Genomic DNA, 20,423 nt, shown 5'->3' with positions numbered 1-20,423 from the left:
AGCCCCAAAAGGGGATAGGATGGAGCTGAGAGCCTGGGCAGGAGCTCTGCAGGGCCAGGGGCGGGGGATGGACCTACAGGAAGCCCACTGTCTCTTACATCAGGGGTGGGGGAGGGGAGGGGACACAGCTACTTACCACCTCGTGGTGGGGCGGGAAGTCGAAGGTGTATTCATCCCCCAGCAGCCGGTTGTAGGTGTAGCCCTCGTGTGCCTGGTTCCCATAAGCCCCGTAGTAGTCATACTGGAGAACCTGGGAGACAAAGGCATGGTCGTCCCTGGTCCCCCCCCTCCTTCCTGTCCTACACAGATATGGCCTGGCAGGCACTGGGCTGGTCCCACAAGGACAGACACACAAGACAGATCTGGCCCCACCCTGTCCGAGTTTCCCTCTGGCGGGGTGTGTTGTGGATACAAGCAGTGGGGTGGCAGTGGGTTCAGGCCCCCCATACACAGTTGCACAAACGACACCTTAACCACTGTGCTGCTGCTGGGGGGTCTTTGAGTCAGTAGGGGCCCCCAGGGGGATGGAGAAGAAATTGGTGAAATCAAGGTGCAGAGAGATAGGGAGGTAGGAGCCGATTGACTAGGACCTCAGGGCCACTGTCAGGGCGTTTAACTCAGCGCCGAGGCAGTGGGGGACGGCCCGGGGATGGGGGTGAAGGAGTGGGATGGCCCAGCACTGCTCCTGAGGCTGTTGCCATGGAGATCTGGGACCAAGCCCTGCTCAAAGTGCCTTCTCTCTTAAGGAGGAAGATCCTTTCTACAGATGAGGAAACCAAGGCACAGAGACATTAAAACTTGTCCCAGGTCACAGGTGAGTACCCGGCAGAGCATGACCTTCATCCAGTGGTTTGCACCGAGGGAGGCTCTGGGCTCCTGTGTGGGGAATATGGGTCCCCACAGGCCCACAGGGGAAGGGATGGTGCCCAGTGAGACTCTGAGACCCAAGCAGAGGCCGTTAGGGAGCTCTGGCTCCCTGTTTGCCTGGCAATGGCCTGGAACATTCTTTGGGACATGGGTTGCTATGGAGATGGAAGATAGGTTGTGCTGGAAGGGGACTGGCAAAATATAGCAACAGGAAAGGGATTTTAATTTGTTCCAATCAGGATAAAATACTCCCCCCTGATAGGCTTAAAGCATCGCATCGGCTGCCTCTGAGGATCGGCCCCAGGGGCTCACAAACGGATGGTCTGACTCCTGTCTGAGGGCCTGGGTCCCTGGAGGCACTGGGCCAGGGGTTGGGAGCCCCCAGGAGGGCACCCCGAGGCCAGGATGCTGTGAAATCCCAGCTTACAACTAATACAGAATGCAAAATCTTCCGCTAAACCCTCCCACTCACATAAACTAACAGTTGCAATTGCCAAAAATATGTGAACAAAATTATGAGAAGATGCTCTAATTTCTCCTGCAAACTGGGGAGCATCACGTGTGCTGTCTCCTCGCTGTGGAGCACCAGCGTCCCCAGGCCCCATGTGGAGCAGGAAGGCCTGGCCCCTGTGGGTGGTGAGTGACACCTGTTGGGGCCTCTGCAGAGGAAATGCCCCAAAATCACGGGCAGATTGACGGGGCTCAGCGCCCCACAGAGAGTCAGGCTCCACTTGCAGTAACCACAGCAGGACTGCGGTCACCTTGGGCAGGTGTCGAGGTGAGAGAAGACATGGGGGGCTACTCACCGGGGCTGTGCCTCCAGGGTTAAACCATCCTGGCCGCTCCCAGCCGTGCCGCTCCTGGAACACGCAGCCTCGTGCAAGGAGCTCCTGGGGTGGGGGAGGGCCAGCACCTTTCACACGGGGTCAGACACCCCCATGCAGGGCAGACAGCAAATGAATCTGCCTCTTTACACCCGAGGGCGCAGAGGGCAAAGAGGTCCTCGCACCCAGAGCCAGGACACAAGCCCAGGCTCCCACACCAGAGCTCCCCCAGCATTCCCCTCCCCAAAAATCCCCATCCTGGAGAATTACCTTCAGCTATGGACTGATTTCCTGACCTGCAAACTCCTACATGGAAGCCCCAACCCCAGTGTGACTGTATTTGGAGATGGGGCCTCTGAGGAGGGAATTGGGGTGAAATGAGGTGTGAAGGGTGAGGCCCTGATCCTTCCGGGGACACACCACTGTCTCTGTCCACCAGGAGCAGACAAGAGAGGAGGTGGCAGTCCAAAAGCCAGGAGGAGCCCGTTGGCTGGCACCTTGACCTGGGCCTCCCAGCCTCCCGACCTTGGGGAATGAATTCCTGCTGCTCAGGCCCCCGTCTGAGGCATTTTGTTATGGTGGCCCAGCACCCCCACTCCTAGGTGTGACAGCAGGGACTCCAGCAACTCGGCAGGGAGGGCAGGCATGGAGCCAGCTCCACACGCAGGAGCGTGCCGCCGTCTGGCTGCGCCCACCTGACATGGGACCACACACACCTGCCATGCACCTGCCTCGCAGAAGCCCCTGCTGCCAGGGGCCAGGGGCCAGAAAAGATGCCCAGGTGCGTGCTCTGAGCGCCTTCTGTTAGCAAGCACCTGGGACTGAACGAGCCGCCTCTCACCAGCTGCCCCGCAGGTGGGGCCCCACATGCACCCTGTCTCCCCAATACCCGGGACTTCCGAGAGTGACCTGGCCAGCACAGAGCAGGTACCTCGTGCAGGGGGTCCCTCCGCATGTTGCGGCCTGCCAGGGGCTCGTCGTGAGGGAAGACGACAGAGTAGTTCTTGGCGTAGGACTCGTGGCTGCGCTCGCGAATCCAGCGGCGGTGGTCGGTGAGCGAGTGGTGAAAGCGCCTGTCACAGATGGACGGGCCGGTCACGGCCACGGGGGCCTGGTAGGGAAGGGCCTGCCAAGTACCAGGGACCCAGGGCAAACCCGGATTCTCGTTCCCTCCACCCGAGTCCTGCCTGTGGCTCAGGCATCAGGAGGAGCTCCTGGCTCTCCATTCTCTTGCTGTGGGGCCTTAGGCGCCCCCAGACCTTGGTGAGCTCAGGCTTCTCACTTGTAACCCCCCCACACATGACCCCTCCTCCAGCTCCTCTGTGGGCACAGCGGCTGGAGCCCCCGGCGGCCAGCTGGCCCATCTGATCTCCTTGGACCTGCCTCGGCTGGAGCTGGACGCCTGGCCGGCCTGCGTCGGGGGCCCTGCAGACCCCCTCATCCAGCTCCTGTTCTGTCCCTCCCTTCCCTCTCCGCTGCTGGCATCTCTCTCCTCCAGGGCCACCTCCTCCCCGTCTTGTCCTCGTGGGTTCTGTCCCCAGTGGCTCCTGTCTGAACCGCATCAGGCCGATGGACTCTTAGTTTGGGCTGGTCTGTGAGCACGATTTTCTGACCCGGGCTGGGGCGGAGCTGTTATGAGAATCACTGTTACTGGCACCACCAGCACCCGCTGTCCGTCTAAGGAGCTATTCCCAGCGCGGGCCGAGGGCAGTGCCGCCCGCAAGGACCTCTGTCATTCCTGGAGGGGCCTCAGGCGGGGTGTCTTATGCGTGGGGCACGTGGTTTGACTCATTCCACACCAGAGGACCCAGCCTGCACCCAAACTGGGCTACATGCTGCCAGAAGCTTCCAGAACACGCCGCTGGAGAGGCAGCGATGGAGCTGGCCACGGGGTCCGGGAGCGTTCCGGAGTGGGCCGGGGTGTAGAGCTTGGAAATGCGTGGCAGGCTTGGGGGGCCGAGCGGCAGACGGAGGGGGCCAGGAGGGCCACCCTGGGCTATCTGTCCTCTCCCTGGTCAGACTTGTCCCCAGGCACCAGACACCAATGTCGCTCTCCCGGGATGGGACATGTGACCTTCCCCACCGTTCTGACAGTGGGGATCCCGGTGGGAGCTCAGGGGGAGTCTCTCACTTCCTCAGGCAGGAGCTCTGCCTCCCAGCCACAAACCAGCCCTTGGCACGCTCCTGCCAGGGAAGGTGGCTGGCGGAGGGAGGCCCAGACTTGTTCCCAGCTGGGCAGGGGCTCAGCAGGCAGCCTCAGGGCCTCAGACAGCATGGACACTATGGTACAGGAAGGCCATCCGGTGAGGCAGGTGTGAGCCCCAGGGGGTCTGATTCCAGTGCCAAAGCCTTCACCCCAAGGGAGGCCGGGGGACAGCAGACAGCCTGGCCCAGGGTGGGAAGCTGGGTCCCTGCCCCTGTAGGTGGAGCACTAGGTGACTTCAGGCAAGTTGCCTCTCCCATTGGTGCCTCTTTTTTGCTATTTGTAGCAAGAGGGGCTTGGACTGGTCCATCCCTGAAGCCCTTTACAGATTTCTCATTCTGGAACATTCCTCTCTTGGGAGAGCATGTAGGCGCAGCCACAGAGCAGACCATGCTGTGCCAGGCACCACGGAGGGGGTGGCCGCCAGGGCATCTCAGTGCCTGTCAGCCTGTCTCTGCAGGGGCCAGACACCCCCCAGTGGGTGTAGTGTCTTCACCAGGCCAGGAAGGGACGAGGGGAGCCGATGAACAGGGGCATGCCGACCTGAACTTGTACCCCCTGCACCTCACCGGCAGCTGGGGTCTCTGGGGGGGCCGTCTGCCAGGAGCAGGAACAGCAGAGCCGGCTGACTACGCAGAGGCTCCTTCAAGCTGTTGCCTGACTGCTGCCTGGGGACAAGAGCCGGGTCCACCAATTCCCACCTGTCTAGGAGCACCTGTGTCACTGGCCCCGACTTGCAGGGCAACCAGGACGCCTCCCAGCTCTGACATCAGTGCCCCTTGGCCTCAGCTCAGGGTTACTTAGCATTTCCAAGTGCAGGCCTGTTGTGAGGGTTTTACCGACACAGACCAAGCAGCACGTGCACCCCTGCCCGGGTCGGAATGACACTGCTCGGCCTGATTCCTTCCGCTCACCGCGCGAGTGGCTCCCAGCCACTGCGCACATGCTAATAACGATCATCCCGCTCCCGGGCTACTTGTGCGGTCCTTCCTGCTCCCCAGGCCTCAGTCTCCCCATCTGCAAAGTGGGAGGACTTGATCCCACTGCTATCCTGGAGCTGGCTAGCGGGTCAGGCAAGACCCTGGGACTAGAGATCCTGGGAACTTGTAAAGGGCCGGGGAGCTGCCAAACGCAGGAGCCCTCAGCACCACTCCTTCCTGGCAGCCTTCCTCCCTTTCTTCTCTTGCTACCTCTTCCTCCAAGAAGCCCTCTGAATTTCAGGGACGGCTCCTTTCAAAATAGCCCTGGCTATTTACCCCACCACGCCAGGTCCTAGGGCGGCTGGTGAGGAGCCAGGCCCTGCCTGCAAGTTTCCCAGGGCACTTGCCTGATGTCATAGCCATACATGTCCTTCTCTGGGCGCCCGTGGATGATCCAGTGGGCCAGCTCCTGCCCACAACCGCCGCCCAGCATCATTCCTGCCAGGAGTGGAGTCACAAGTCTGCAACCCATCCCCAGAACTCACCCCAATTCTGTGCCTCTCCCATCTTCATCTGCAGCATCACTCCCCAAGCCCGGGATCTCACACCTGGGCGCTGCATGCCTTCCAACCGGACCTCATCTGTCCCTGCAGGCCTCTCCTGTCTCCACCCGTCAGGGGGTGCAGGGCTCCTGGGCCAGCCCCCTCACCCCACCTAGGGGAGCTCTGAGGACCGAAGGAGAGACCACCGGTGGGCTGCTGCTCGCACTCACCTGCACTGTTGAAGCCACAGCCCAGGAAGAATCCTCGGAGCTCAGGCGCCTCCCCCATCAGGGGCTTGTGGTCAGGTGTGAAGGACTCTGGAAGGAAGGGGTGGCCTGAAGCTCCCTCCAGGTTGTGCACACCTGGAGTGGGGTCTCCCAAGAGGTCAATAATTGAGGCAGGGGTCTGCATGTGCCTCCTTTATCCAGACCCTCCCCATCCTTAAGACCCAGCTCAATGCCACTTCTTCCAGGGAGCCTCCCTGACTGCTTCCACCACATTTCCTGAGCCCCTTGGCATTTACTGCCAGAACCATCCAACCTGAGCCAGGTTCTGCCTTACGGAGTCCAGGTTTGTCCCATAGCTATCACCATTCTCCTGCTGATGAGGGGCCCCAATCACAGTTTATGGCTCCCCCTCACTGCACCATCTCCCTGCTGTGTCACTGCCAGTCACTCTTGCCCATTGGACCATGAGCACCAAAAGGGCAGGGACTGGGCTTTGCTTTGCTCACCACTGTGTCCTTAGGCCTAGCACAGGGCCCAGCAAATAGTAGGAGCCTGATAAATGTTCATTGAATGAATGGTCATAAGTTCTTTGGGAAACTGGACCAAGCCTCTTGCTTCTGTGCTGCCAGAGTGCCTTGGGCGGAGGCCAGGACATGGGGGGAGAGGGACCCTCGGGCATAATTACAAAAGGCTGGACTTTGCAGCCACAGTCCTGGGTTCCAACCCCGCTCTACCTCTTCCTAGCTGTGTTACCTCGGACAAGTCACTTCACCTCTCTGAGCCTTAGTTCCCTCTGCTGTAAAATCGGAATCACATATGTACCTCCCAGGGCTGTGAGTTAACCTGTCTACAGATATTTGCAGCCCACCCAGATGTGCCCCGGAGTCAGCTCTGGACAACACAAATCCCACCCCTCAGGGAGCTGCCATAGAGCGAGGGAGACAGAGAGTGAATATGTCTGGTAAGAAAACACAGTGGGGCAGGGGTCTCACTTGCTGGCAGGGCTGGCTGCTCTCACAGCCTTTCCTGGCAGGGAGTCCCCACCAGGGTTATTGACAGGGAAAGTGGTGGCTTTCGGTCTGATTTATCGCACGTCACCTGTTAGTGAACCATGGACCTGGGGCTGCAGGTCAGGGCTGCCTCGCCCCCAGCCAGAGTTCTTCACCTCTGCTCCCTGCAGCCACCAAGGCCTGACCTGGGGGGTGGGGGTGTAGCCTCTGAGCTGAAAGAGGCCCAACTCTGGGGGACCTGGGGGAGGTTTCCAAAGAGCAACAAAGGGCAGCACCCTGGAGGGCAGAAAGGTGGCGGGGTGGCTGCAGGGAGAGTGGAGGCAGGGTGGCTCAGGGACAGCTGGGCAAAAGGAGAGGTGATGCGCCCAGCTGGTGTGGCACAGTGGTTGAGCGTCGACCCAGGAGCCATGTGCACACCAGGTTCCATTCCCGGTCAGGGCACATGCCCGGGTTGCGGGCTCGGTCCCCAGAAGGGGGCGCGCAGGAGGCAGCCGATGGATGCTGATTCTCTCCCATCAATGTTTCTCTCTCTCTCTCCCTCTTCCTTCCTCTCTCTCTAAAATCAATAAAAACCTATTTTAAAAAATAAAAAGGAGAGGTGAGGCCATGGTTACATCCAGGGATGACCCAGGGAGCACTGGGAAGCTGGAGCTGTCCCCAGGCCCGGGGCAGGCAGCAGGAAGTCCTGGACAACCTCGGGGCACATGAGGAGACAGCCAGCAGCACGGTTTCCGGGACAAGGGTCTAAGTGTTTACCAAACAACTCAAGACCGAGCCACACAGAGACGCAGGGTGCACGGGGCCTCCAGGCGGGACAGACGAGACCCCACCTTGGCTCTGACCTCCCGACCCTGGAACGAGAGCTCTGCCCACCCCCCACTTCCCCGAAGTCAGGGGGCCTGGGACTTACAGGCTCTGTTCCAGAGGCCAAAGGCCCTGACTGTGCTTGTTCCCCTGGCAAAGAGAAACGCTGATTTCCCCAGAAACCTCCCTCACAGCCGGGAAGCCAGACTCGAGACTCCCTCACTCGCTCGTCTGCGCCCCGGCAAGGCTCCGTGGGAGCAATGACTCCCCGGTCCAATTAAGCTGAGCCGCTCCCTGGGTCATCTGTGCTCCTGGGATTGCTTCAGGCCCATGTTTCTCACTGCCAGTCCCCAAGGAGGCTGTGGGGGGTGGCGGGTCATCTGCCTGCTCCCTGATTCCAGTGCTCAGGGCCCTGCCAGCCTGCCCCCTGCCCGTGCCCTGCACCCCTCTGCCTCTTCCTGGGGAGCTGTGCCTCTCACCAAAGGCTCCCTTAGGCCCTGAACAGATTAGAGCAGCTCGGGCCAGAGGCTGTGCCGATACTCAGTGCGCAAGGATGGAGAGGGCTGGACGCCCCACAGGCCACAGCCATGGGTGTCAGGACCCTTCCCCCCTCCTATACTCCCCCCCACTCCCTGCATGGCCTACAGACGTCACTTTATCTCCTGGGCATGGCCGTTGGCATCCACTCCTGGGAGGGACCCGCTACAGTTTGCTGGCCCGGGCTGCGCCCTCACCTTCGTGTGGCTTCTCCTCCTAGCTCTGTCCCTGCTGAGTAGCTCTGTCCCCCATTTCACAGGTGATGGCACTGAGGCACAAAGAACTCAGAGCCTCAGGCACAGCTTCCTCTCCGGGCAACGCTGCATCTTCCCGAACCTCCCTCCACAGCCCTGAAAGGGGGCAAGCTCACCTTGCCCATTTGCTGAGCATTAACTGTTTCCTGCGTGTGCCAGGAAGGAGGCTGACGACACCCATGTGATTCTGTGGGAACCACGATGGGGGTGGTGTGTCTCCGGCCCACAAACGACCTGCTCCCCCTGCCCAGAACATTCACCCTTCAGGGCTTGGTTCGGCTGTCCCTCCTCTGGGCAGCCGGCCACACACCCATCACACTTGTACGCTCGTCAAGGGCGGACCTGTCCCACTGGGCCGCAGTCACCTAACCGCCCTGGATCCCCCAGCCTGCCTCTGGCACAGGTGGGGTGCCAGCTAGTGTAGAATGAATGGCAAATGAGTAATCCTGTAGGTGCTGGTCACTGGTGGCTTCTGGGCTGAACCACAGAGTCCCCCGGCAGTAAGCATTGGGCTCCGAGGTCAGCTCGGTCCCTCCTACCTCCCAGAGACCACCCTCAGCCAGGGCTCCGGCCGCAGCCTCGCCCCTGCGCACTCACCTGGAACAGGCTGCCTCCCTGCCCTGGAGCCCACGTCCTGGGGCTGCAGTCACGTGGGCGCTGCCCAGCCTCTAACAGGCACTCAGCACGGGGCAGCTCTGTGGGTCTGTCTCCCCGGCCTGGAGCACTGGCCTGCAGGTTGGGGTCAGGGCTGTGGGCCAGGTGCCCCACTCCCCTGAGAACTGAGCACCTTCGTTCCCAGCCCCTTTATGGAGGCAGAGAGCAGGGCCAGGCTCAGGGCCTATCCACACTGAGTGGGTGTGAGGCCAGAGAGCAGAGGAGTGAGGCCGACGGCCTGGGGTCCAGGCCAGATGGAGCATTCTAGAAAGCAGGGAGAGTGGGGGATTAGCTGGACTAGACTTCGGCTTTAGGCCCTGTGACAATGGCCTCAGGGAAGGGCTTGGCCCTCCTCTCTTCGCTCAGCCCCACAGTGCGCTGGGAGGGGCTCACAGCCCATTTTACAGATGGAAACACTGAGTTCCAGGGACGAGTCGAATGGAGATTAGGAGCCCAGACTGGACATCAGGAGGAGCTCACACTGGGGCGGGAAGAAGCCTGGTCGTTTGCTCATCAGGGGCAAATTTCTGCCCTGGCCAAGCTCAGGTCTCTGACTTACAAAGAGAAGTAGAGCGATGCCCACCACCCAGGGCTGCTGGAAGGAGGGAACAAGAGAAGGTAGGGATACCCAGGTCTGTGCCTGGCGCAGACCAGCTCCAGGGTCAGCCCAGCCCCCCGCGCCCAGACCTCCCCACTCACCTGGGCCACAGACCGTGGACTTGACCCCCGTCTTCTCCAGCACGGGGACCCGGTTGACGGCGCCTTCGATGTGCTGGGTGAACACATCCCAGTCCAGGTCGAAGAGACCAAAAGCAAACTTGTCCGACACCTGGGGAAGGGGCAGGGCCTGCCCTGTGACGGCGCCCACGGGAGCTGCAGTGTCTCCGCATCAGGTGAGTTACAGGGCTAGGCTGGGCCCCAACAGGTGTCCTCATTTGTCTCCCCTTCGCTAACCCGTCAGCAGGGCCGGTCTGCTCTCCAGGCCCTGCCCAGCTCTGCCCTTGATTGTAGCCACCGCCTCTACCTGGAGGCCCTGCTCCCCACCCTCCTTCAATCCCTTCTCCTAAGTCAGGTCATGCCCCCTCTTGCCCTTAAGCTTCCCGTGGATCCCCATGACTCCTCTGTGGTCTGCAAAGCCCTACATGAGCTCACCCTGCCTACACCTACCACTGACCCACAGCCATGCTGACCTTCCTTAAGTTCTTTGAGAAGGGCAAGCTTGACCTCAGGGCCTTCACCCCCACCTGCGGCAGCTCCTCGCCCACCTTGTTTCCTGCAGGGCCTTGCTCAGGTGTCACCTCCTCAAGGAGTGCTCAGTGCTTCTTTGTTTGTTTATTGTCTCCCCACCAAAATACAGGCCTCCTGGGACAGGGACTTTTACCTTAGTCTCCCTATTTCCCAAGAAAGTAAAACAGTTTCTGGCCCAAATTGGTCATTATTGATTCAATTTGTTGGCTAAATGCATGAATATAAGAGCGAGGGGGACACACACTTGAGGTGGCCAAGGGGGCCACTGGGTCTACGCTTAACTCCAGAAGCTGCTAGGAGAGCCCAGGCCTGGGGAGACGCAGTGCTGGGGGGGGGAGCACAGGGTTGCTAGCTGATGGACAGGGGACTTAAATGTTCTCACTATCTTCTAAAGCTGCCATTTTACAGTTTCATAGCCTCTAACTTCTGACTTTTTGAGGTGAGCCCTCCACCTGCTGTAGGTCTGCATCTGCCTGTATGCAGGTCCTTCAAGGGTCAGAGAAAATGGGATTGACCCTTCTGGGGCAGGGGGACCTGCCGTTGCTCAGGTGCCTACCCAAGGAGCTTCAGGAGGTGGCTCCCTGAAAGAAGGCTTCTCTAGGCTGAGACGCAGCCCCAAACCCCTCCGTCACTCCTGCTGTGACTCACCTCCTCCCAGAAAATGGGGTTGGCCTCGTAGCCACCCACAGACAAGGCGTCCCCTTGGAGGCGGAGGTAGACCGAGGCATCGTGGTCACGGACGTTGGGCATGTTCTGGAAAGCAGAGCAGAGAAGCCTTGGGGTCAGCCAGGGTTGGGTGGTGGGCCCCACGCTTCCACCAGGGGTCCCAGGCCCACTGTGGGCCCACCCGCCTCCTCCTTGCTGTAGGACTTCGAGGACTGAGGGGACCCAGGGGCCCTGGGTTACACAACCAGCCCCATTCAATCTCTCTTTCCCCAAACCCCATAGAAGAGCAGCAAAGATATAAAAAGAGGAGGAATGTAGGAGGGAGGGAGGGAAGAGAAGGGTATAAGAAAGCGGGAGCAAAGTATCTGAACAGACATTTCTCCAAAGAAGGTACATAGATGGTCAATATGCGCATGAAGAGACTAACACTGCTGGCTGGCGTGGCTCAGCGGTGGAGCATTGACCTAGGATCCAGGTGATCGGGGTTCAATTCCCAGTCAGGGCACAGGCCCGGGTTGCGGGCTCAATCCCTGGTGGGGGGCGTGCAGGAGGCAGCTGATCAATGACTCTCATCATTGATGTTTCTCTCTCTCTCTCCCCCTCTCCCTTCCTCTCTCTGAAATCAATAAAGATATATTTTTTAAAAAAGAGATGCTAACACCATCAGTCAAAAGGAAAATGTAACTCAGAACTATAAGATGCCCCCTCACCCCACTGGGATGAAACAGTCTGGCAGTTCCTCAAAAGTTACACCTAGAGTTCCCGTAGGACCCAGCGATTCCACTCCCCGGTATCTACCCAAGGGAAAAGAACGCAGCCAGCCACACGAAACTTGGGCAGGACTATTCATAGCAGCATTACATACAGCAGTCCAAAAGTGGAAACAACTCAACTGTCCAGCAACAGATGAATGGGTAAATAAAATGTGGTGGTCAATAGAATATTACTCAGACATGAAAAAGAAATGAAATTCTAATACATGCACCACATGGATGAACCCTGGAAACGACACAAATGGTCACATATGGTGCAATCCTATTTCATTAAATGGCCAGAAATGGAAAATCCATAGACAGAAATCAGATGAGTGATTATCTAAGGTTGGAGGTGGGTGCGGTGGGCAATGGGGAGTGACTGGTAATGGGTGTGGGGTTTGGGGGATGGAGATAATGTTGATAGGTGGGTAGGAGAGAGATATAGATCATAGATGATGATAGATGATAGATGGTAGATACATACATAGATAGATGATAGATAGATACATATATAGATGATAGATAGACAGATAAGAGATATAATTCATGACAGTTAAATGGAAAACTGAGCAACCAGAAAAAAGATACTATTTACAACTCCAGGAAACACAAAAAGTTGGACACTATTTGCCCAGGAGTTAACCATATTAACATTGTCATTATATTGCAAACACTGACCAATAAACGAGACAAATCTTTTCAGAAAGCAGGCAGGATGGGGAGGCCCACTGCCCTGGGCACTGGAGGGGCCTCTCTCTTGCCCCCTCTCAGGTAGCCCTGCCTGGATGCGGACCCAGGGCGAGGCCCCTCTGTAGAATGGGAATGTGGTGTGGAGGGCTGTGGGCAGGGGCGCCGGGAAGTTCTCAGTAACTGGGCGCTTCAGAAGTGATTGCTCCTGTGCAAACTAAACAAAACTCAGTGCTCCACAGAGCAGGGTGGTGGGGACACCTAGTGGCCAGGACAGCCCATGACTTCCCTTCCAGCAGGATAAGTGACCCTGTCTCCCTACCTCACAAGGCCCAGGCTGCCTGGCAGTGCCCAGCACGCGCTCAGCTCAGCCCCAAGGCGCCCACTGGCACCCTCACTGCCCTCTCCACACAGAAGCCCACCCCACAGGTGTGACCGACCCCAGTCCCACTGACATCCCTGTCTCCCTACCTCAGCCCATTTTCCTCCAAGCCCTGTGGGTCCTCCCCTAAAGCGCCAGCGGCTGGACCACCCCGTGCCCTTGGTCATGGGCACCGTCTTCCTGCCACGTGATGAGCGGTTGCTGCGCGCCGGGCACCAGGTTCAGCCCTCGGCCCCATCGCAGTTACCTCCCTCAGCACAGCCCTGGGTACTAGGTACAATTTTTACCCATTTTGCAGAAAAGGAAACTGAGGCTCGGGCGGTGCCGTGACTGGCCTGGGCTGGGTGATGGAGGAGTTAGATGCAGACCCAGAGCCTGCGCCAGGGCAGAGCAGCTTCTGAAAGCTGGTGGCAATGGAGACCACCAGAGCACCCGGCCCACGTCTTGGATGGACAGAGACCAGGCCCAGAGGGGGAAGGGACCCAGGGCTGGGGTCCCTGGGGCGTCACAGCCATCTGGGCCCAGAAGGATCGAGGGTGTGTGGTTCAGGCCTTGAGCCCTCAACACCAGGTCCCTGACACCCAGATCTGGGCAGACTCTGTCCTGTGGCCCAAGACTGCCAAGCCAGGAAGCCAGGGAGCCTCCTGATTGGGGGGGGGGGCACACACCCCCAAGACAGTGCCAGAGGCCTCCTGGCACAACCCCCAGAGCCCCTGACCTGAAGGAGCTTGTCCTGTAACCTGCCAGGGGGAGACACTTGCCGTGGGGTCGGAGGCCGGAGGCCGGTGCCTCTCCCAGGTCCAGACCCACCAGGTTCAGCCTCAGGACGGCTGGCCTCCCAGGGCCTGTGACTTGGCCCCCTGCCCCAAATCTCCCCTTTTCTCCTACAGACAGTCTCGGAGGTTCTGGGGCTGGTGCACCAGCACAGCCTGGGTTCCCCACAGCACACGGGTCCCCATGGGGGGGCAGCGTTGGTAACTAACATGAAGAGCCCCAGCTTGGCTCTGACCTTGAAGTTCACAGAGGGGCCCTGGACGACTGCCCAGCTTCTCCTGAGAGGTGCCTCAAAGTCAGGCAGCAGGGGGTGCCAGGGCATGGAGAGACGGAGACTGCTGTCCTGGGGGCACCCCTCCACTGGACTCAGCCCTGCCCTGCCCTGCTCTCGGCTGTCCCCAGCATTAGCTCAGCCCTCCTGAGCCCACGGCGGCCTGAGCGCAACCTCTGGTGGTCACCAAGAGCTCTCCCCACAGAACCAGGGCCTCAGACTGGTCCTGCCAGCAGCTGCAGGGTGACTTCTCTGTCTCCGGTGCCCGCCCAGCAGTGGCACAGAGCCCTCAGGAGGAATTACAGTAAACTCCATGAACCGGGGAAGCCTGTGTCATGGGAGGGCCCAGAGCAGGTGGGACCCTGGCCTGGGCCCCATTGCCCCACCCCTCCACTTCTGCATCACCTAGCGGCCAGCCTGTCCTGCCCCGGGGAGGGCAGGGACAAGGCTCCCAGGACCCTCTTTGCTGGGGCCTGACCCTAAACAAGGGCAGTCTCGCCTCACACTGTCCCCACCCTAGACCCTCTGGCCCCCATCTCTGAACGGCCTGCAGGTCCTGGCTGCCCTGCTCCATGCTCCCCACCGCGTCCCTCTGCCACGGCCAGACACGGCCTCCACAGGAGCCCCCCTGCCCACAGACGGAGACCCCTCGATGGCCTGTTTTGGACACAGTTATTCACCCGTCCATACCCTCCCCAGCCGCACTGGGACCCCGACCAGAACTCGGCCCTTTTCTCGCTATGATCCCAGTTTCTCGAACAGAGCCTGGGTCACTGGGTTTATCCAGTCACCGCTTGGTGGAGACGGGGGGCGGAGGGGCGGGCGAGATGGAGCGGTGGGTGGAGGGGTTAATAAGTGGGTGGAGGAGGGAGGGAAGAAGGGAGGCTACATGGATACTTGGACCGAAGGATGGACAGACACTTGGACGGGTAAACAGATGAATAGTGGGTGGGTGGACGAAGGGCCCTGGGCGGAGGAGGGGGAGGAGGATGAATAAAGGAAGGGGGGGTAGAGGGAGGGAAATTAATGGAAGACAGTGGGGGGGAGCCGTCCATACCAAGATGACAGGACACCACCAGCCACCACCCCTGGAGAGGAGAGATGAGTGGGGAGGGGAGGAGAGGGCGGGGCTCCCAGGGAGGCTCTGAGGCAGGAATCGGGGTGTATTTGGGAGCATGCAAACACCGGCTGCCCCGAACCGCCTGGGCACAGACAGGCGGAGGAGTTGGGCTGGCTGCAGGAGGCAGGGTGGGCTTGGGCATCCAGGAGAAGCTGTGCCCGAGGGCCCAGGGCGTCAGCATCATCGGCTGCAGCTCTGCCACTTCACTGGGGTCTCACACCACCCAAAACACCCAGTGTGCAGTGTCGGGGGCCCATTCTACTGATCAGGCGACTGAGGTGCGGGGCGGCGGGTCATACCACGTGTCGGTGCTGAGTTTCAGAGCCAGGTCCCTGCGCCGCCCCACAAGCCAGGCCCCCACCGTGACACAGGGCCCTGGGCTGCCCACTTACCTGGATCCCCTCGATGCGCTCGGTGACGACATAGGCATGGTGCATGGCCACCAGCGGGACCTTGACTCCAGCCATCCTGCCCACGGCGTCCGCCCACACGCCTGCAGGCGGAGAGGAGACGGGTCAGCTCTGCCGGCACCTGCTGGGGGCACCGGCCCGGGGGCACGGGGCTCCTCAGCACGCCTGTGGGCACACCCGGCCCCCCCAGAACGGCCAGGGTTAGGGAGCAGCCAGCGTGGCCGCTCAGGAGCCAGAACACCATTCCCACCTGCACAGTTGACCACACAGGGCGTCTGGATGGTGCCGTGCTCCGTCTCCACGGCCGCGACCCGCCTCACTCCGAAGTCATCTGTGCGCACGCGGATGCCCGTCACGGGGCAGTTCTCGATGACCTGGGGTGAGAGGGAGACCAAAGGCACGTGGGGCTCGCCCCGCCCCCATCCCGATGGGACCTAGAGCCCTGCTTCTGACAGGTCGGGCCTCACGGGGCACTCCTGCTGCCACAGGCCTGGGACTGAGTCCACGCGCTCCTTGACTTGGAGAACTTGTCCCCAGACACAGTAGCTCTTTTGTATAAAGTGACTTAAAAAAAATAAACAGCTCATTTGACGAAGACATGTTTGCAGTCTACTGTCTGGCGTAGGGTGCTCCCGTTTGTACATGTTTATCTGTCTTCCCAGAAGATATATTCAGATTAATCTAAACACCCACACTAGTTACCTCCGGCGATTTCATTCCTTCCTTTGTGCTTATTTGACTTTTCTAATTGTTTTTCTACAGTTATGTGTGCACTTGAGACAAGCGATGAAAGCTGCACGAACGCCTCGGGGGAGGCGCCACTTGTCCAGCGGGGCGGGAGCCTCGGGGAGGGCAGGAGGCAAACACCCCGGACAGACCGAGGCACAGCTGCCCCCGCAGGAGCCGGCCAGGTGGCTCCGAGAGGCCCTGCCCGACCCAAGGTCTCACGACAGCGAGAATGGAGCCTGTTCTCTTGCCTTCCACTCTCGGGGTTCTTAGGCGGGGGGGGGGGGCAGAAGCAGGGGACCCAGGGCCTGGTGGCCATCGGTACCTGTGCTCCCCGGGCAGTGGCGGCCCTGGCGAGGGTGGTGCAGGTGCCGGCAGGGTCCATGGTGCCATCATGAGGCACGTACAGGGTCCCATAGAGGTCGTCCACGTTCATCAGCGGGTACAGCGCCTTGGTCTCCGCCGGGCTCAGCACGTGGGACTCCACGCCATAGGCCTTGCCCAGCTAGGGGACCCAGAGGAAAGCACTGAGCCCTTGGGGGACAGACGTCTCCCGACCACTCCCTTCCCCGTCTGGGCCCCGAGGCTCAACTCTGACCCTCCCTCCTCCAGGAAGCCTTAGCTGGTTGCCACTCCCAGGGGCCCCCGTGGGCACCACGCGTGATGATAACAGATCCCGTTTCCTGAGGTTTCTTGCCTCGGAAGCCCAGTGCGCTGTGCTCTGCAGCATGCACCCATTTTAAAGGTGAGGATATTGAGGCTCAGAGAGGCAAAGTCACTCCTCCCAAGGGGCCCAGCCGGCAAGGACAGCACCAGATCTGTCCCGACGCCTTCCCTGCACCATGCCGCCTACCCTCCTTGCAGGGACACACCCACCAACTTGATTCCCCACCCCCGGCAGGGGAGCACCCACCGACATGAGCCTCTTGTATTCATCCAGGCGCTGCCGGTTGGACGCGATGAACAGGCCCCCGTTCTGGATCCAGCCTGTGTGCAGCCCCGTCTCCTCCTCTAGGTCACGGCTCACCACGCGCCTCGTGTGGGCCAGCAGCTCCACCTCCACGTCGCTGGGCCGCAGCTGCCACAACAGGCCTGGCGGGGAGGGGCGGGCACCGTCTGTCCCAGCTTGGGGGTGCTGCACCCCTTCCCCTGAAGGCCCGGCCTCCCAAGTATCAGGCAGCACCTCTGCAGGCTAAGGGCAGCCCCGAGAGGGTCATGAGCAGGAAATGACACGGTCGAGGCTGAGTTTTAGGACAGGACTCCTGGGCCTTGGGCAGCTCAGGGAGTGACAATATCAAAGGCTCCGTTCATTGAGCACTTGCTGTGTGCCAAGCCCTGGACTGAGCCGTCACCCATCACCGGGAGACCCGGCAGCCCCATGAGGCAGAAGGATTATTTTACCCAAAGTGGGCCCTTCATCCGCAAAGCCGCTCCCTACAGAGCAGAGTCTGGGGAGCGGAGGCAGGGGTGAGACCGGGTGAGGGGCGGGGCCGCACCCCAGCTGACACAGGGCCATGGGAAGCCAGAGGTGGCGTCTGCGGGGTGAGGGTCGCCTCCCAGGACGCCTGAACGCTTTCCAGCTGCACGTGCGGTGACCTCACGCTGGCGGCGTGATAGTGGTCGAATCAGGAGTGTTTATCCCACGGAAACTGGTGCACTTGACCCAGGGTTGAGACAGAAGCTCGGATACCCTCAGGACATGCACACAGTAGGTGCTTAATACGCGCCCACCAGTTAGTTAGGAGCAAGAGAATGGTAGACACATCTGTTGGCGCTGGGGGAGCCCCGTCTGCATCAACCGGACAGGACAGCCCCTTCCCTGTCCATCTTCCACGCCCCGTGTCCACCCCTCGCCCAGGTGGCTGTCCGGGAAGGGGCTTCTGCTCTTGGAGTAGACAGCTGGCTCCCAGCTCTGGCCTCAGCCTCGACCTCGGGGGTCCCACAGGCAGAGTCTGCTCCCTCCTCCCACCACAGCTTCAGAGACTGAGGGACACGCAGGGCCAGCAATCTGCCCACCCGCAGACGGACCCCCATCTGTCCTCCATGTCCTCCCCGCTCCGCTCCGCTGCCTCGGACAGGCCTGTGGCGTCCTGGCCACTCGCTGAGTCTAGCCGGGCCCCCCGCCCGCAGCCCGGCCCTACCTGCTGTGTGCCAGGTGGTCCCAGAGGTGAGGCGCTCCCGCTCCAGCAGCACGGCCCCACTCACGCCCAGCTTGGCCAGGTGGTACAGGGTCTGGCAGCCCAGGCTGCCCCCGCCGATGACCACCACGCTGGCTGTGCCGGGCAGGGGCCGGCTTGGGCCTTGGGCGGCCGCCGAGGGGCCCTGGGCCTCCTTCAGGGTCCGCTGGTACGGCACGCTCTTCTCGGTGGTGGGGCCGGCCCCGCTGGTCAGGGAACGCGGCCCCAGGCCCTGAGCAGGGCTCCGACAAGGGCGTGAGGCGGCCACACGCAGGGCTCGGCTCAGCGAGGCCATGGGGACTCCGGGTGTCATCAGCACAGCGAGCTGGGGAGAGAGTCAGGGCTGGCTGCGATGCGGACAGGGCGCCGTGGAGGCCGGGGCAAACGAGAGCCCAGGGAACCGTGCTCCCATGCTGGGACACCTCCCCCCAGGCCACGCCACCTACAGGACTGATGGCCAATTAACTAATTAATTGAAGAAGGCAACTTCCGTTTCCGAGCTCGTACCCAGTGCCCGCTCGTGGCACGCGCTCTCATGCAGCAAGATGCTCTGAAGTCACTGTGACTGTTGTCCCCAGTTTACAGGGAGGAGGCTGAGGCACATGGAGGTTTAAGGTGACCAAGGTCTCAGGGCGGCTATGTGGCCGAGCAGGGGCGCAGGGCCAGGCCTGTGTGTGGCAGGCTCTCCTGCCCCCTCCTGACCTCGGGTCTGCAGACGTCATGGGCCTGGTTTGGGGGAGGGGAGGCTGGGGGAGATGCCTGACCCACTGCGACAGATGCCTGTCCCATCCTCCCTAGTGGGGATGCGGGTGAGGGGCCCAGCTTTCGAGAGGAGGGGCTGCCCTGCCCCAGCACAGTGACCCTCTCTGAGGAGGGGGCAGAGGGGAGAGCAGGGACTTGTGATTTGAGAGGCTTTGGGGAGGCGGGGTGGAGGTTGGGGCAGAGCCTCTCAGTCCCTCTGCCACCCTTTGCCCCACAGTCGGACAGCCCACCTGCCTTCTTCCCACAGGTGGCCCCTCGGCTGGCGTCTGAACCTACCTTCAGTGCTCGAAGTTCCTCAGCCTTCCAGGAGCCCCTGAGCGGTGTCCTACCCGTGGAAAGCCGGCCTCACGCAGGTGCCAAGACGACTTTCCCTGGCCAGGCATCTGCCCCCTCCCGCGGCACTGCCCAGCACCCCTGCTGGGCCCCCCCCCTCCCTCCAACTGTGCCAGCACCAATGCAGCTGGCCTGGGAAGCTGCCACGTGCGCTGCCCCCCCCGCCCGCCAGTCCCAGCTCTCCAGCTGGGCTGGGGCGGCCCGATGGCCCTCCACCTTCTGGAAGCAGCTGCTTCAACATTAACCTGCTCTCCCTCCCCCTCGAACTCTTTCCCGCCCCTGAGTTGGCCACATGACCACTCATTGCTAAGGGTGAGGGTGCAGGACAGACGGGTGGGGGCTGAGCTGTAAAGGGGGACCCAGAGGAGCTGCAAGATGAAAGGGGCTGACCGGGGAAAGTACCTGGTATAGCCTTGACCTGGTGAAGGGGGGCAGGGAGCTTGCCCACACAGTGGCCTGTGGTCCCACCCACCCAGCCCAACTATCTATCGATTGCAGCAGCCACAGGCTGACAGATGCCCCTGAAGCTCTGGGCCTGTCCCAACCCCACCCACCCAGGGAGAGCCTGGGTCCTGCCCCTCCTGACGGCTTCTTCCTTCCCGAGAGCTCCAGCCGGAACTGGGGGAACTGGGCCCCGCCCCTGCAGCGTGGCCTGCCCGGCCCGCCCACCGCCAGGGACGCCGGCCGCCCGGCGGCTGGGACAGCGGCCAAGCAGGCAGCTCCCAGGCCGGCAGAGCGGGGCTGCGAACCCCGAGGCCCCATCACCAAGCCTCAGTGCTGGGGCTGGTGGCCGCACCTCCTGGCTCTAAGACGGGGTCCCAGGGCTGCTGCCTGCCCTTCCAGCCGGTGCTCCCCAGGCTTGGCCGCCGGTGGGCACCAGGTGCCGGTGAGCGGCAGCCTTGTTCCAGGAAGGACCTCGGGCCTTCTGCAGGCTCCTCGGATAGGTGCCGAGCCCCAGCACAGACGCCTGCCCAGCCTGAGCTTGCCGGGACGGGGCACGCTCACTGCCTTCGAGGCCGGGCAGGGAGCTGGGCTGCCCGCCCTCCCTGGCTGTGCCCAAGCTGTCTGCTTCTTGCTCTCCAGAGCTCCCAATCCCTCTGTGACACTGGGGACGCCCCTGAGCCTCTGGCTTTCCCACTGCACAGACCCTGGCTCCCCGGAGCAGGGATGACTGTTGGGGGAACCGGGACACAGAGAGCAGAACCAGCTTGCCTCAGGCCATGCAGCAAGGTAGACCAGAATCTTGCAGCCTGACTCTGGGTCTGGGCAT

General features: G+C 61.3%; 1 protein-coding gene across 1 annotated transcript in view; it reads right to left on the bottom strand.

Moving 5' to 3' along the window:
- Positions 1-19,187, bottom strand: part of SARDH (sarcosine dehydrogenase) — a 39,637-nt gene extending 20,450 nt beyond the window's left edge. The window contains exons 1-13 of the mRNA XM_016196563.2: positions 19,097-19,187; positions 18,023-18,383; positions 16,795-16,973; positions 16,207-16,386; positions 15,406-15,529; positions 15,138-15,238; positions 10,739-10,843; positions 9,542-9,671; positions 5,587-5,673; positions 5,222-5,312; positions 2,623-2,764; positions 1,674-1,757; positions 137-250 (exon numbers count right to left, since the gene is read on the bottom strand). Coding sequence (XP_016052049.2) covers positions 137-250; positions 1,674-1,757; positions 2,623-2,764; positions 5,222-5,312; positions 5,587-5,673; positions 9,542-9,671; positions 10,739-10,843; positions 15,138-15,238; positions 15,406-15,529; positions 16,207-16,386; positions 16,795-16,973; positions 18,023-18,371 — 1,686 coding nt within the window. The 5' untranslated portion in view covers positions 18,372-18,383; positions 19,097-19,187. The remainder of the gene's footprint in view (positions 1-136; positions 251-1,673; positions 1,758-2,622; positions 2,765-5,221; positions 5,313-5,586; positions 5,674-9,541; positions 9,672-10,738; positions 10,844-15,137; positions 15,239-15,405; positions 15,530-16,206; positions 16,387-16,794; positions 16,974-18,022; positions 18,384-19,096) is intronic.
- Between the last annotated feature and the right edge of the window lie 1,236 nt (positions 19,188-20,423).

This window comes from Miniopterus natalensis, chromosome 12 (genome assembly GCF_054644295.1).
Source record: "Miniopterus natalensis isolate mMinNat1 chromosome 12, mMinNat1.hap1, whole genome shotgun sequence".
Classification (NCBI taxonomy): domain Eukaryota; kingdom Metazoa; phylum Chordata; class Mammalia; order Chiroptera; family Miniopteridae; genus Miniopterus; species Miniopterus natalensis.
Note: the sequence above shows the minus strand (reverse complement) of the source record. Positions and strands in the feature narration are given on the sequence as shown.